General features: G+C 39.5%; 1 protein-coding gene across 1 annotated transcript; it reads right to left on the bottom strand.

The window, feature by feature from the left end:
- Nucleotides 1-12,687: 12,687 nt before the first annotated feature.
- On the bottom strand, nt 12,688-15,102 carry LOC149283539 (protein ELFN1-like). The gene has a single exon (XM_089497478.1). It carries the CDS (start codon nt 15,100-15,102, stop codon nt 12,688-12,690), a length of 2,415 nt encoding a protein of 804 aa, XP_089353604.1.
- Between the last annotated feature and the right edge of the window lie 2,035 nt (nt 15,103-17,137).

Below are 17,137 nucleotides of genomic sequence, written 5' to 3'. Positions count from 1 at the left end.
CAGCTCTAGGACAAAGTTCTGATGGCCCAGTGATACTTGACATAATGTGGATCATCCAAGGTGAGCTGTGTAAAAAAAAACCCAAACCATGAAAGATCTTAGAGTGACAGACCCTTTTTTTTCAGCATGACCACATGTCTAGAGCACCCATTTCTGGACGAGGTGTAGGGGTAAAAAAAAGGATGCGCCAAAAAGTTAGCATCATACTGTTTTCGGAACATGCTCCACTCATTTGTTCCTTACCTGACCTGTAGAAGAGACCTCTGAGGTAGCTGCAGATTCTTCCTAATATAAGTACTTTTTATTTTTATCAATGATGTGTATCAAAGTACTCATAAAGTACCTTTACGTCCATTATTCTTTGGAATCAGTCCCTGAGACATTAAACTGCCCCTTTGTTGGTGAGGCTGCATGGGTCATTAGTTCCAAACTGTTACCATCACTGGTTTGGCCTGGTCACCATTAGCATTAAAGTCTGCCTGGGAGTTCCTCTTTAAGTGAAGGAAAACCATCAGGTAGTTTGCAATTCTAATGGAATGGACAGATGGAATTACATGGTGTGCGACCTCATATAACTCCACAAGGCATTGGCTTGCCCGGTGAAATTCTCTGGATGTGCACTTTACAGCCGAAACGACGCGGTTTGGAGGGTGGGTGGACTAATAAAGCTGTTTTCTCTGCACAGTCATTCTTCATCATGACAGGCACTCAGAAATGTAAATAAATTCCGTCTTCAGACTTGCGCTCCGTTGGCTGCTCTATAAATAGATGTTATACGCAGTGTATTGCATCCGTCAATCACTTCCATTGATTCAGCATCCTTGGGCAAGCTCCTGGCTCCGTCCAATTCTATCATCTTAGAGGAGTCATTGTGTGCGAAATTCTTGGTCGACATTTAAAGTTGGCTAATAAAGCAAATGAGCAGACAGATTACACCTCTTTTTTGTACTCCAGGTCTATATTTAGCAAAATCTATTGGCCAAACTGTGGTAGATTACAACTTCCATGATGCCGCAGGGTTGGTTGTACACTGTAGGAGTCATTGGCCATCCACAGGACCTGAAGTGGCAGAGTTTGGATATAAATCCTTGTTTAACTAAATGAACGTGAAAAAAATGCCTTATCACATCACCAATGTATTTGTTTATTTTGTACCTCTACAGAATAACAGTTATTGTTTTGTTCTCAATTATTAGTAGTCTAATACTTGCATTTCCCAAATACAAAACTGCTAATTAACCCAAAATCTCATTGGCCAACCAGGTGTGTGCTTTGGGGGCAATAAGGAACGTCAACAAAGTTTTGCCTATTGTCTTCTTACAAAGGGTTTCAGAAGCTACTTTGTTATTGAACATCAATGCAGCCTTGAAGGTCTTCCAGCTTTTGGGGTAGTACCTCTGGCTTTCTGTTCCATGCTTATATTGTCAGTAAGAATGACTTGTCCTAGTGAGCATTTTTTACTTTTATTCACCCTCTAATATAACCCTCTTTTGGAACTTTGTCTAAACTTTCCAGTATAGAATGCCTTTGAAGATACATCCCCTTCATGTTTCTTCTTTGGTTTTGTCATTGTCATTGTTCTTAGGTTTTGTCTCTTTCCCGTCATTGTTCTCACCCTTGAGAGTGTCACATTAAGTCGCCCAAAGCTAAACATTGGGTTTTGGAATGTAAATTACAATTTACTTCCAAAAATGATCTGACCTTGAAATCTATTGATAATGATTATGGTTGCAAACAGAACATTTATATCGATATATTCTGAGTGAAATGAAAAACCTAGCATAGAAGCATAGAATCTGATGGCAAATAAGACCCATTCGGCCCATCTAGTCTGCCCATAAGAGACCCAAACCTTCATCTGTGCTTGGTCTTGTCTTAGATTCCTGTACCATGCATGTTTAAACTCCATCACTGTGAGATGATTTAATGATTGAATGCGAGATCTCACTGTGACTTCCTAGGAACGAGGGGTCAGGCTCATTTACATCAATCCAGGAGAGGTGGGGGCACGGGGGTCCAGGGTGATTGTCCCATTTTGCCCTATATAAAGTATGGGATCCTGGATGGGTAGTTTTTATTTTTAAGTAAAGAAATAAGTGAATATTATGTATTGTGTTGTTTATCTTGCTTATAATGTAATATTACTTGCTTATTATATTTTGTGCAGAGACTCCACGGTGCATAATGTAGCATTTTACGGTCTTTAAGGAAGTACAGAATGGCTTTTATTTCTATTTATAGAAATACATTTGGCATTTATCTGCAAATATATTAAATCCTGTAGCCATTTTTCCTCTCTTTTTTATAATTGCTTTGTTTTCCTGCCGTTAATCGGGTTTTAGGCCAAAAATGACATACATGTACATTTTTCCGTGCTGTCTGTTTTCCCCTGCCGTAGTGTACTTAGGGGTATTCGACAAACAGAAGGGGGTCCTACACTAACCCATGTGTAGCAGCTGCGTCTTACACGCTTGAAATATTTACATTGGAGCCAATATTCCCCTTGGACAACGGAATATACTCCACAGTGTCCTTAGAAATCTGGAACTAAGTAGCACTGAGGTGGAATAATTGTTATTTTAATGACAGTTAAACTGTATTTGTTCTCAAAAGGCTGAATCCCAGGATTATGTGCAGGGTTTTTTTTGCAGCTGCTAAGGTAAGGATGCGGAGACTTGCGTCTTTTTTTACATTTTTTCCTGCTTATAAGTAGAAAGGCGTCATAGAGATGGTTTAACCCACTTTGAACATGATCACGGTCCATTAAATGCGTTAGTCTACTGAAATGTATGAAAGGTTAGGTCTCTATGCGTCTCTTCCATACGGTCGTAATCTTTTATCCCGCAAGTGGCAATCAAATAATAAAAAAAAGAATAATAATAAAATAAATGAATAAATGAAAAGAGTTAATAGTTATCAATTTGTTAGGGGCGATGCTGAACAAATGTGAAACTGAAATATTAGACAGTATACATTAAATGTACGGCAGGCTGTGAGAACAAAATGTATAGAACTCCACAAAGTATGGAGGCTAAAAATGAAAGTTTGAGATATATATATATATGCAGCCGCATGCTAATTCTATTAAACCTGTTCTAGTAAATGAAGCTCAATGCTTTAAATATTCTTTAAATATTGGTCTCACCTGTCTCCTTAACCCAATGAACTATTCAGGTGAATTTTTCACATACTTGATTGTGGCTACTATGAAACCTTCATTTGCTAGTGAAAGCATAAAGTATATGACATATGTATTATTATTAATATTATTATTATTTCATTATCATTTATTTATTCAAATATACAGATTTGGGGAAACAGAGGATTTTTTTACATACAGTAAAGACATGGTTGGATGGGTTTGGGGTAGAAGAACTTGACCGCTGCACAGAGCCCTGACCTCAACCCCATTGAAGACCTTTGGGATGAACGGGAACTCCTGACTTCACAAATGATCTATGGGATGAATGGGCAAAAATTCCCACATGAGTCTCAGCTCATTTGTACCTCAAAGGACCCCTATATGACAATCCCATTGATGTCTTTGTCAAATACGTGTTGCATTAGGAAGAGGTACTGGCTATTGTACCTCTTCCTGAGTTTTGTCTAAAGGCTGTCTTGTACAGCGGGCAATTACTTTCAAGGGATCCATGTATAAAGTGGATATAGAGGCAAAGGTGATAATTGTTAACCTTATTTGCATGTGCCTACCCAGAATCCCTTGTGGTTGTGAAAGCACCATGAGATTTCTGAGGGAAAAGCAAGCCTTCTGGCTTGTCTGGTGTCTGTAGATGAGTGTTTAATAATACTTCTACTACCCATTAAAAGAAGTAGATCAGATCATGGCTTTTTTATTGTGCAATGAGCATTGGCCTTCAATTTACATTCCTTATTCCTTCTCTGCTGCAATGACATCAACTTCCTGCAAAGAATCACAATAAACATGGATGAGCCCAAGAACGAATGTTTTAGAAGCAAATTGGGATTGTGACAAGAGATTTCCGAGTGGGACAAGTTTCAGATCTCAGGAGGCTTTCTGGAATTAGGTGACCTGCTCTGTTGTGGATCAAGCAAATCTTCATGTTTTAGTTATTTACTCCTGTTCTTTTTCAGAACCTAGGTCTTATAAAATTGCTCATAGATCTATAAAATCTTTAGTAGACAGTTTGTCTACTAACCCATGGAAATGTCTAGCCAATGAAGGCTTGAAGAACACCATCAGTTTCTCTTGTAAGTTCAGGTGCTTCTAAGGGAAATGTCACTGGGGAGCCTCTTGTCTCTAAGCTCTCTGTCATTGCTGAAAGGAAGCAAATGTTACCTCTCATCTATCTCTCTTCTCCTCTCTCCTGGCTTGAATATACATTCCTTGGCATCTCCAGAGAGGACATCATGGAGAAAGAACATCTGCTCCTCTATTCTGCGCCTCTTCTGAGACACTCTGATTCTCTCTGCTTTACTAAGGAGCAGAAGCTCCGACGTTTATACCGACAGCTTGTATTAAAGTTTTAATGGGGTCTTTAGTTGAAGTTGATATCTTTTATTGGCCCAACATAAAAAAAAACGATTTAAAGTTACATACTGTAAGCTTTCGATACCTTGGTATCCCATTCCTTCTTCTTAAAGTTCTCCTTTGGAACACGCTTATTACTTAATCAAAATCTACGAAACATCTGTCGCTGTTGGCATAGCAATGTGATTTGTTTAGTGTAGATGTTATAAAAACTGGTGATATACATGAAAAGTGGCTTTTATTTCTCACATAATAAATTAGCAGCTTTGTTCACAAATAGATCATACCTTAATGTTTCATAAAACAGGCGTTCTTTTCTTTAAATGTGATTTTAAGATGTGATATTAATTAAAAATGTATAAATTCCCTCGCTGTACAAACCTCTACCACTACTGCTGGGAGCCTGTTCCATTTATCTACCACCCTTTCTGTAAAGTAAAACATTACTGTTTTCAAACTTGTAATATCTTTTTAAACAATTTATGTTGTTTTCTCTGAAGAAGAGTTTTTTTTGACGAGTGGGCCATCAGTAGGTCCTACTAGGGGCGGGAAACTACTATAAAGTTATTACTGACTTGATTCTGGGATATATAGATAATTATATTAACAGTAAAATTTAAATAAAATCTAATAAACCCGCATATCTTTTAGGCGCCAGTTGTTTCACATGAGGGTTAAACACCTGGAGGATGAGATTAATTTAATAGGCTTCACAAATAAAAGCCAAGTAAAAGTATTACATGTTCCAGAGGCAACAGAATGAATTTTGTTACAATATTTTACTGATTTCTGCTCTGGGGGGAAATGGTGATGATGAAAAGATTTTTTTTTTCCGTTTCTTCTTCATTTCCTCTTTTTTCTGTAGCGAGAAAATGAAACTTTTCAGAAGTTACTTAGATTTTGGTGATTTTCCTCCGCACTTTTTGCAATAAGAAAAAAAATTAAGCAATCACTTATAGCTAGAAGCAAAAGGCAAGTTGTTAGAGTCTGCATGATTAATCACTCGATAAGATACTGCTTTAAAATATTACTTTTTTGTCTACAGAGACTGGCTGAATTACTGTGGTTTTATAAATAAAGGCATGTTGGAGTTTTGGGGGGGATTGAGGTCACATTATATTTTTATTTAGAGGTCCCTATTTCTGTCAGAATCTGTGGATAGCTATCCGCCTGTCTCCTGATATCACGTGTTCATCGAACCCCGTCAACCGAAAGAATCTGGGGTTTGCCCGTGTGTTCAAATTCATGGTCGCGTGTGCACATGTATTCCCAACCAGGACCGGACTAGCGATGCTACGTAGAGTGCGAGCAGGGCCGGCCCAAGGCAAAATGCCGCCTGGGGCGAATTTTAAAATGCCGCCCCCCCCTATCTACCCTTCCTCCCCCCCCCATTATCTACCCTTCCTCCCCCCCCCCCATTATCTACCCTTCCGGCGCTCAGCATTACAAGCCGGCACCAAGACCGAACAGGAAGACTCGCCGCAGAGGAGGGAGAGAGGGGCGCCAAGCGGGTACTGACAGCTTGGTAAGCGAAAACCACTCGGCGCCCCTTTCTCTCTCTTTCGCTTTTAAAAAAAATAAAAAAAGGGGCTTGGGGCGGCAAAGTGCCGCAAAAGTGCCGCCTGGAGCGGTTGCCCCACTCGGCTCCATTGTCGGGCCGGCCCTGAGTGCGAGCCTTGCCGGTGTGCCGGACGGCAGACCAGATGGGCAGAATGGTTCCTATCTGCCGTCAAATCTGCTCCCTTGTTATGAGGACATTGGATGACATCACAGGCTATCCCGCCCACTGGATAACTGTACACAGATGGGACATAAACCCAGTCCAGTGGCCTGATTACAGCTTCGGAATCATATTTTTCTCCCCATGGGAATATTCACAATTAACTAGTGTTTTTTTTTTTCTACTTTCCGCGTCACGTATCGCTTGATGACATCATGATGCATGCCGCAGCTCTACGTCTTGATATGTTGTGACGTAAATATTATCTTGTACTTGAAGCCACCTGCTGCTAGAAAAATATTTATTCTGTGAGTGTTTCAGTGGGACAGAAAATGGTATTTTGGAATTTTCTGCCATTTCTAGTACTCACAAGGTACCTGTCTCTGGCCAATGCATTGCGTGAATAACGTGCACAGATGAATATAAACTATTATGTCTTTTAGTGGTGGATGTGATTATCTCACAATAATTATTTCCCCTTGAAAATCTTTTTTTGTAAACATTATCTAATACTTATATTCTCATAAATCTCCCAACAGACCACCTTGCAGTTTTTGATCAGTTCTTTGAAACATCTGAGACTCTTGTGTGAGTAGAACCCAAAAAAACAATCCTATTCCACGCCGTTAGGAGCTCATCTAATCATCTTATACAGGTTTACCGAGCCTCTGTAGGCTTCCAAACTTCTTTTGAAAGAGGAATTTACTGCTGCGTCAAGTATATTGTTCATCTAAGTCTGTTTGCAGAAAAACTAAAAAATAATGGCTTATGTTGTTAAAAACAATTGTTTGTCTGGGAAAAGCTGACGTGGAGTCTGTAGGATTCAATGGCTGGAGGCTTCCATATTAGCTCTCTGTTTCCTACAAGGTTCCTCCACATTCTGCCATCTTTCATTTAGACTAAAAGGGTACATTTTGTCACCCATGTGTCCCCATTGAACCTCAGACTCTACTAGTATTATCCATTCAACAGCCCATCATGGAGACGTGTCAATATGGACTCTCCAAAGTTGCAATCTCAAGGTTCCTACAAAATCCCTTTTTTTAGGGACACTGGAAATCACCCCCGCCCATCATCTCAGGGGTCTAAAGCCTAATATCCTCTGCTGGAGGTGAGATGAGGCAGGTCTGGGGCACCACTTACCCCAGGAGCCACCTTGTGGTGCTCATCTTCAGAGATTCGAATGCTGTATCACGCTGTATCTCCATCAAAGTTACAGCTCCCTGGGCCAGCCAGCGAGGCAAAGGTGGAACAACTAGGCTGCTCGATGGGATAGCTGGACAGTGCCTTAAAAAAGGGACTATCCCGTGAATAAATGGGATGGTTGGGTAGTATGGGAAAGCAATGTGGCTTTCTAGCTACAGAGCTGGAATTGTTCCTTTATTTCACTCATTATGTTCTCTATTCCTCTCTAATACCTCTTTCTTTCTTTTTTTGTGTCTGTCTCTGAGCCAGCCCTACCTACACACAGTGTCTTTTGGGTTCTTAACTCACAACCGTAAATTTCTATACTCCCTGGTGCTAAGAAAAGAAATTGTCAGTTATATACCCAAATCTGTGTGTTTATGTGAATTTATTATGAAAAAAGAAGGCAGACGATGTAAAAAGAAAACAAACAATTCCCAGATCACGACATCACATGGATCAAGAGACTTCATTTTGCCGTCTTGTAAGGGATATACTCAGTATCCTGTGGAGCTCCTTTTATTCCTGTTCCGAGAATTGTAATCCTGATGTCATAAACACAGCGCGGCTGCTACCAGAGGATAGGAAACATGTTGTAATGTGTAACATCCATTTTTATTTTTCGTAACCAATCCCCATATAAGAGCAGCGTCTTGTGTAATTGCATTTTGGAGATCTCGTACTGTATCTGGCATGGACTTGGATAGGTCACCATGACTATTACACGCAATTACATCTCTATTATTCATGGTTCGGGAAACATTATCCTTTGTATTAATGTAATAATGTCAATTACTGGCCCTATTAACATTACAAAGCAGATTCAGAATTACTGCAGCAATTGTAATTAGGTGGACTAACTCTTGCAGCGCTGGACAGAGAGTTGAATCCATGGCCATATCCAGCCATGGGATAAAAATACAACAAACCTATAAAAAAAGTTGGTACATTTAAAAGCCTCAAACAGGGCCAAATACCCTATAAAACATATAAGAGACTTCCCATGTGTTCTCCAGGGGGGGGGGGGGGCACGTGACTACAAACAAAACTACCCACGGTGTTCCCAGCTTGTGTTTATATAAGACACGCACTGTAAAAACCTCCATCTTTATATATGCCCCTTGGTCTTATGTTCAGCATAGTCTTATCCTATGCATCTTTTAATGATCTCAATGTATTCTTCTACCACTTCTGCTGGCAGGCATTACATGTAGACCTTAATGGACTAATGCAGGGGCAAGAAGATCTTTACCTCTGTCACCCACAGCGGAGGGGGTTAAATAGAGGTAGGGCTAAGCTTTGGTTAGAACAAATATTTTTTTAAACAATGGACACCCTACGAGTTTATTTTCATTTTGACACCACCACCCACCTTTGCCATTGATGGCCTCCTTGATGTTTGGGGTAAAGGTCAAGCAAAGAGGAGGAAGAACTCTACATTTGATAAGGAGTACAATCATATTGGCTCCCGGTGACTTCCGCATCAAGTTTTGCTCTTAACATCTGTTATAAAAACCAGTGCGATTGGTCTCCCATGGCTGTCCATGGTCACAAAATATCAGCTTAGGCAACATGGAAATGATCTGACCTACAGCCAGTTCCCCAAATAGTTACATATCTGTTATTATGGAGATCGGTATGAAAAGGGTTTTTTTTTTAAACTATTTTCAAATTAACAAATTTCCTTCGAACTACCGTTCTGGATTTGTAGAACGTTGTGATGTTTTTTTAGGATCCGGCTGCCTTCCATTGTAAAGGTTGAGCTGTCAGCCATGAATCATTTCACATCCTTCACCCACCTGTATCCTCCGTTCGTTCCTGAATTTGTGTAATCAAAACAATAAATTCGACGGAGGAACTCGAGAGCCCTTTCCACACAAAGAACCATCATTTTAGTCTAGAAGATGCCAAGGTCTGAGGTGGACACCCTCGCTGCATATTTCTTTTCACGCTTTACAATCCAATCTCCGAATTACATTTTATAAAGCCAGTCTCTTCTTTTTTTTTGTGTGTAAAAGAAGAAATAATACTGTAGTAATTTTGGATTCACGTAAAAATAGATAGAAGATGTCTGTCACAGTGAAATGCGAGTAGTTCCTCCGGCTCTGCGTGTAACTTTTCATTTTTGCAGAAGAACATTTGAAAAGTTATTGCAAATATATTCGCCATCTCGCTTATTTAAATGATGTCTTCCAGACTCACGCCATTAAGCATTCTGTTTGCCAAAAGGAAATTGGTAAACAGAACACGCGTCGTATCATTGCTGCGTTCACAGATTTATATATTTTTTTGCTTGTCTTTTGAATATATAACTTCTCGGCGAGATATTAAAGGGAAACCTGTCATATTAATGTGATATTATTGGGTTTATATGTAAACACAGAATTCAGTAGACTAAGTGTCTCGGTTTAATCTGTGTGGCAATCATTTTCGATAGTTGCCATTGTTGTTGGCTAACGACTTCTCAATAGCTTCTTCTTCTTGTGTAGCTGCTAACATAGGAGAGATAATAATATCATTAAGATGATTAGATCTAATGTAAGGACGTCTTACTTTTAGGGTGGGCGATACGTGGAACAGCCTTCCATTAGAAGTATGGGAGTATAAACATGAATGGGATAGACATTCGGCTTCTGGATCTAAGATGAGACCAAGAACTTAAATATATATACTGATTAGTGAAATCCTCACTTTAAAGCAACAACAAATTTAGTTGGAAATGTGTAAAAGGAACCGAGGAGAAAACATATTATTTGTACATTTTTATGCAGAAAGTGTATTTGCTCAAATTTTAAAAATAGTAGAACTAGAATAGTAGAATATTTTATATTATCTGTGATATATTGATAAATAAAAATGCAGTAAAAGTTTGTAAATGCATATGAATGATATCATTGAGTCAATATTTTACTGCAGAGACAGAAGGAGAGTTTCTTCATGATGTGGTCATTTAGTCCTTTCTTTCTCGGTTGGTTTTGGTTGAAGGTTCTTGATGTTGGGTTTCTGTTGGTTCCTCATCTCGTGACCACAGCTATCGGGGGGTTCTTTAAACAGCAATGTGGACGCCCTTGGCTTTATGTCATTTATAACATTGTTTCAACATTCGTTCTGTTTATGAATCTATATACCCATGGAGGATGATTTAGGATAGCAAGGAAGGTTGAGAACTAATTTGTGACCTTCCTGCTGTATCATGGTTATTGTTGAATCAATAACGCAGTGTCATAAATACAAAGAGTGCTTTCGTTTCATTAGGGCCAGTGTGTGTTCCTGTTGCCAACGTAACTTCTGGAGTTATTACCCCCCCCCCCCCCCCGTTATAAAGAACTACAGGACTCGTATCAGGGTAACATTTCATTGAAAAGCATTGTATAACCAACACAGGAGTACACGACTCCGGCACAATGAAATCTCTGATACCTGTGTCTAATGTACTCGATGTATAGAAAGAGTTTTAATTTTACTGCTGATTAAGTCTCCGAGGTACTCAATTTCACTTTAAAGCCTACACATAATGTCTTGAAGGTATACATGAAAAAAATATAACATTACAAATTCTACAGGTTTTGCTAGAATAAAACTAAATTAATTTGTAGAATTACAGCTACCATTTGCCTTTAGGTTCTCGCTAAAATTAGACTACATGGCTCTGGGAAATCTTTTTCTACATTGGATAAATGTGTTCATTATCATTATTGGCATAAGGTTTTTGGGGTGAGATGCAGTTTTCACTTGTTGGGTTGACTTAATTTAAAGTATACATTAGGTCAGATTGTTCCTCCTTAAAAAAAAAGGTCCTTCCAACCTCATGGGGCAATTAAGGCACTAGCACACTGCTGTTGTTTCATAAATTAACATTTTTGGGGAGGACATGCAGACATGCTTTATAAAAACAAAAGGTTTTGATCATCACAGAGAACTCTGTGGGTTTTACATTCTCATACATGGATTTCCCATACACATTAGGGTTTGATGCAAACTGATGATCACATGGGAACGTCCACCACCTACACCTCCATAACCAGTAGAATGTGCCTAAAAGGTAGTCATTTTGTCAACCCATGCTCCAAATCGCATCTGCCTATATATAGATACATGACCATGTGAAAATGAACCTTTAATTCTATTATACCCATCTAAAAATAACAGACAAGATTCCAGGGTTTTGTTGAAATGTTGTCCTTTCTATTTTTCAGGTCCTCAGATGACCTCATTCGGAACTTCAAGACAATCGTTCACCAAAGAAGGAGTTAAATCAACCCAAGAAACAAAGGATAATGCTTTCTTTTTTTTTTTTTTTAAATAAAATAAAGTGAAATAATAAAAAAACAAACTTTGTTATCTCTAAAACCCATGATTAAAACCTGATACAAACAGGATATATATATTTATATATTATATATATATATATATAGATTTTTTTTTTAACCCGTTGCCTACCAGAGGGGCTTTCAAAGCTTTGTGCTGGAAGTCCCACTGGCTGGCAAAGGATTAAGACATAAGTATTTTTGTTTTCTATTATGTATTCTCTTTCTCTCTTTACAGCAAACATTGCAAATATAGAAATCTGTATCTGTACAGAGTAATAGTGATCACAGTTTTGAATGCAGCTGTACGTGTTTTATGGAAGCCTCCCTAAAGGCAAAGTCTGCTCTGGAAGACTCAGTTGAATTACAAATAAACAGAACAGAAGGAGTTACTGTCTATTTTCAGTCCTTTTTTTGTGTCTTTTTTTTCATCCTGCGGTGAAGGAAATAAGAAAAAAATAATCACACAAGTCAAACCACGCTAATCAGAGTATGAAAAAGACATGCTATAATGTGAAGTTCAAACCACTCCCAAAATCTCACGCTCTGCGACGTCTGTAATTTTTTTTCTTAATTTTTTCTCTTCTTTTTGTTAAAAAAAAAAATCAGTTCCTCTTCACAGTTTTAGTGTGTAGTTTTTTTTCTTTTGATTTTTTTTTTGTATTTATTTTCTGATTTGGTGCACATACTCACAAACGTGAGATTTAAAATTTTTTAAGCAGTTTTATTTTTCTATATGATATATAATAACCTTATATTTTTTTAATCATTCTTATAGACAGTTTTGAGTAAAAATTAGCTGCTGCTAGTTTGAATTTGGTCCTGTTAACCTCTTTTTCCGCTAAAGAGACCTGCAGAGTGTTGCATCCCACAATGCTCTGCCCGCCTCTCTGGCTGACACAGGGTTAAGGGTTATGAAACAGTTAAGTCACGAGTAGCTGGAGGCAAAAGGGAGAGGTGAGGACTCAGGACTTGTGCTGGGCAGAGACACCCTTCCAGTAGTCTAGGATATCATGGAGATCCTCATCTTTGGCAAACTGGACCTTTTTGCGCAGGGCATGGCCGGCCGCCATATATTCCTCCTCTTTGTGACGCTTGCGGTGCAGTTTGAAACGCTCCCAGATGCTGTGGGAGGGTTTGCAGGTGTACTCTGGGCTGGAGCTGTAGCTCAGGTTGTGGTAGTGAGGAGAGAGTTGGGAATACGCCAGCTCCCTCGGCCGGGAACGTGTTAAAGGTTCCAGTATGGAAGTCTTGCGCCCTCCCATGTTATCGTGTTGAGAAGGGTGCTGCTGTTGTTGCTGCTGCTCACCCTGGTGTGAGCCTGGGTAGGAATGTCGGTGCTCTGTGTACTGACGTATCTTCTCAGCTTCTGCTCTCAAGATGGCAGCAGCTGGGGTCACAGTGAGAATGGTATCAGCAGTGGGAGATGTCTTCTCAATGTATTTAGCTTCAGACTTGTGCGCTGACCCCTCAGAACGAAATGATCTCGGGCTGCGGATAGAGCCACTGGATGAGGTGCTAGATCGTTTTGTTGGCCCTTCCATGCTATGATGCCTCTGTAAAGGGTGGCTGTAGCTTTCCTTATACACTGGAGAAAGAAAACCATGTTTGCTGGGAATCTGTTCAGAAATCAGTACCAGCTGGGGTTCCACTGTGGATACAGCTCCAGACTTCACCCCTTGGAAAGAGGTGGATTCTGATTTCAAGGCATCTATGCAGTTGTTAATGATCTGATTCACTTTGTCAACTTCCTTCGCAATAGTAGAGATCTCAGCTACCGAACTTTGAGAGTCTGGTGGCATGGACAGTTCGCAATCCCTTCTTTCAGGCTGTTCACCAGTTCGAACCTCCATATAGTTCCCCTTCGTGGTTTTAGGTGTCTCCTTTGTTTCTATTAGTTTGTACTGTTCCACTTCCCCAACAGAAGGCATATAAGGGATGCGGGACATCTCTGAACTCATTATCTGCCCTTGAGACAGCTGAGTGATGCTGGGTGTCTCCATCTCTGGGCCATACTTAAGTTCAATGATAGTTTTTTTCATATTACTCCCTGCCTTTTTGTGCTTTTCTTCCTTCTGGCGCCTTTTGCGCAGGCAGTAGTACACAATGCCGAGAATGATGACCATACCAAACAAGCAGCCAAGAATAGTCATGATGTAGTGTGTGGCAGTGGATGGGGTAGGCACAGGTTCTGTTTTGGTATGGCTGCGAGTATAAAAGGCTATACAGGTGTGGTTGAACCTGAGAGAGTTGCGAATGGAGGCCACGCAATAAGTATAATTTGTATTGGCTTTTAGCCCATCTAGCTTTATAAACTCTTTCTCAGTCTTCAGATTCCGAATGTCAGTAAAGAAACTGTTGTTGTATTGGACCAAAATATACATCTTGCTATATGGATAAGGTATCTCTGCCACGAGAGTTGCGTCTGTGTGTGTTTCTGTGTTTAAATTGACGCTGAGGCTGACCTTGGAATTGGCAGGTGGCGTGTATACGTTTATCAAGGGGGTGGTTCCATCTCCAGAAAAGCAGTCTTCTTCTGAGCATGGACTGTCAGGAGGACTGGTTGTGACTTGGTATCTTGGAGACATTTGATGGGGCATCATTGTATATGAGCCATCTGTGCAAAGTGAAGACAACATTCCAAGAGCATTGCGGTAGCTGGATCGGCCTTGGCCCAGCAAAAAATAACCACTATAGTCCGGTGGAGAATCGCACTGCATGCGATCAAAAGTGCGCGTCATGTTAGTGAATATGTCCAACCACTTCAGGAAGCCTAGAAGCTCGCAGGAGCAATAAAAAGGATTACTATACAACTCACATACTGTCAGCTTGTTGAGGCTCACAAAGGTGTTACTGTCCAGCCTTTGGATACGATTCATAGACAAGTCAATGTTCATGATGTTCGGGCACTCCCAAAAGGCGTTAGGAGTCACAGTTTCAATGAGGTTTGCTTGGAGGTAGAGGTACTCCAACTTGCCCAGTCCTCTTAGAATTCCCTCCGTAAGGTTTCTTAATCTATTGTAACCAAGCTGGAGCACCTGCAGATTAAACTGGCCAGCAAAGGCCCCATCTTCAATGTAGGACACTTCATTCTTAGTGAGGTTGAGGTACGTCAGGTTGCCGAAGCGGCTGAGTGAAGCGTAATGCACGCTCTTAATTTTATTTTCATTGAGCCGCAAGTCCACAATGGTACTGTTAATGTGCTGTGGTATGGATTCATAAGGTGGCTGGTTCTGGCTGCAGATTGCGAGCCAAACAAAACCCTTGTCACCTTCAATCAACCAACAATCCGCCTGTACCTTACCTGTATAGAAGAGGGCTAAGAGTGTGACCACCCCCAAACAGAGGGCAGGCATCACTATTCCTTGGCGACCTGCCATAGGGATAGATGTCCTTGGGCCAAGACGGCTTGGTCGGTCCTAATTGACTGATATAAAATGGATTATATTGTTAAGGAGATATCTCCTTCATTTACTTTTCTTCACATTTGTACAAGAAAACGTGCTCTAAAGTGCTGATGAGAAGTCTTTGCTGTAGGAAGACTTATAGTATGTATAGGTTGTTTCTATTCAGCACAATTATAGGAAGTCAACTCTTTGTGCAGATTGGAGACAAAGTGAATAGTCATTGCAGATCTGGAACCAGGTATTAATAACAAATTCTCCAAAGATGCTAATCTTTACAGCTGAGTTTTCCCCAGGGTTCTTCTGCAGCACATTTCTTAGGTGTCCCTAGTCTCTTGTCATGTTCATTGCTTGACTAATGGCGATTCCTTCTGAGCCATAAGCCTTCCTGAAAGAAAGAAAGCAAAAATTAGAAGCCAGAATTAGTTAAATATATTTTAACTCAGAAAGATCTTTCTTGTTTACACACTTTTTTTTAGAACTCGGTGATCCATTTATTATAGATAAGAAGTAAATGTAAAATAATTGAAACTTCTATTCATAATTTTTATGATTTTTGATAATTTTCAAGTTTTTCGTGGTTCTACCACCTAGTGAAAAATTGCATTATGCAGCATATGGCTAATAAATACTCTAGAGAATGACCTTCAGTTTGATATCTAATGTTCCCAAACCGTATTTAAACCCTAATTCCACGAAATTCTGTTAACCTGCGTCTTCTCTTTATTGATACTTTGTATCTTTATACTTTGTTATATGACTTCCAGAGCCCTAAATGACTGCCTCTTGTAACAGAGAGTGCTGTAATATGCACATTTTATCAGGAGCCGGAGTTTAATTTCAACTCATTAGAACAGGCAATTTGCTGCTTATTTGCTTTGCAAAGTGTGAATGAAGCAGCAGCACCATTGGGAAGAAAAGCAGAAGAAATATAGGTAAAATGCTAATCTCACAGTTTATTGGATTGCTGTGACATGTCTAGGGAGCTGAGACCTCATTTCACGTCTGAAGTTATTTTCTTTACAATAACAACATTTTTTACTGATAAATACTAGTATGTGTATGTACCGTTATATGTGGAGCCTGCAGTCTTCAATGGACAGAAGATCGTGAATCTAAAAATACTTTTCCCAATAAAAAAATGTGTATATATATATATATATATATATATATATATTTATATATATATATACATTGCTTTATGGATTAAACACAATGCGTTTTTAAATTGCATTTTGTAAATTGGTGTAGTTCGCAAAATTGTATAATGCACGTTGGAGTCCGTTTTGTATGGAATCCACTTTATTTTACAGTAAAATAAATTGGATTCCATACAAAGCGGACTTGGAGGTCAGGTCTGGACTAGCTATCTGGCACACCTGGCAAACCTACAACACTTAAAGTGCCAGGACCGCCTTGTCATCCTCAGTCCGACTTGGCAAGAAGTGTACTTAGGTATGCTTCCTGCTTTCAGTAAAGGCAGCTGTGGGTGGCGTTTAATGAAACAGAAGTCTAATTTTGTTACAGTAACTACCATCCAATTCCTGCACTGACTTGCTGAGGTTGGAATGTTTTCTTTCGTTATAATCAGTAGTACGATACAAATTGACAAGCCAATCATAATAACGAATTATAGGGCATTTATTTTATTTTTTTTACATTTTCTATACATAAAAGAAGTGTGAGCATATGGACAGTTTTCTATAATCAATAATTTGAGAGACAAACCCACTTTAATTTAAATCTTGCTTTTTCATATGGAAGCAGATATTATATTACACCTACCACACTGGGCAAATGCCCGGATGGCCTCTAGCCAACAAAACACTGGTCATATCTGCCTCTCTAGCACACTATGACAGTATAAAAACCTAGCATGCACATCGCATATCAAGCCTTCAGCCACACTTCCATTATGAGGTGGCTGTGGACCTTAAAGTGCCAATGAAGTTGCTGACATATGTGTATATATATACCATTACATAAGTTATGGTGGGTAAAGGTGATGGAA

This window comes from Sceloporus occidentalis, unplaced genomic scaffold, assembly GCF_023333645.1.
Source record: "Sceloporus occidentalis isolate IW3139 unplaced genomic scaffold, rSceOcc1.0.p SCAF_103, whole genome shotgun sequence".
Lineage (NCBI taxonomy): Eukaryota > Metazoa > Chordata > Lepidosauria > Squamata > Phrynosomatidae > Sceloporus > Sceloporus occidentalis.
This window is presented reverse-complemented; position numbering and strand designations above follow the sequence as displayed.

What these genes read in the sequence shown, in the direction of transcription:
- LOC149283539 (XM_089497478.1), bottom strand. Translation starts at nt 15,102, where the DNA reads ATGGCAGGTCGCCAAGGAATAGTGATGCCTGCCCTCTGTTTGGGGGTG.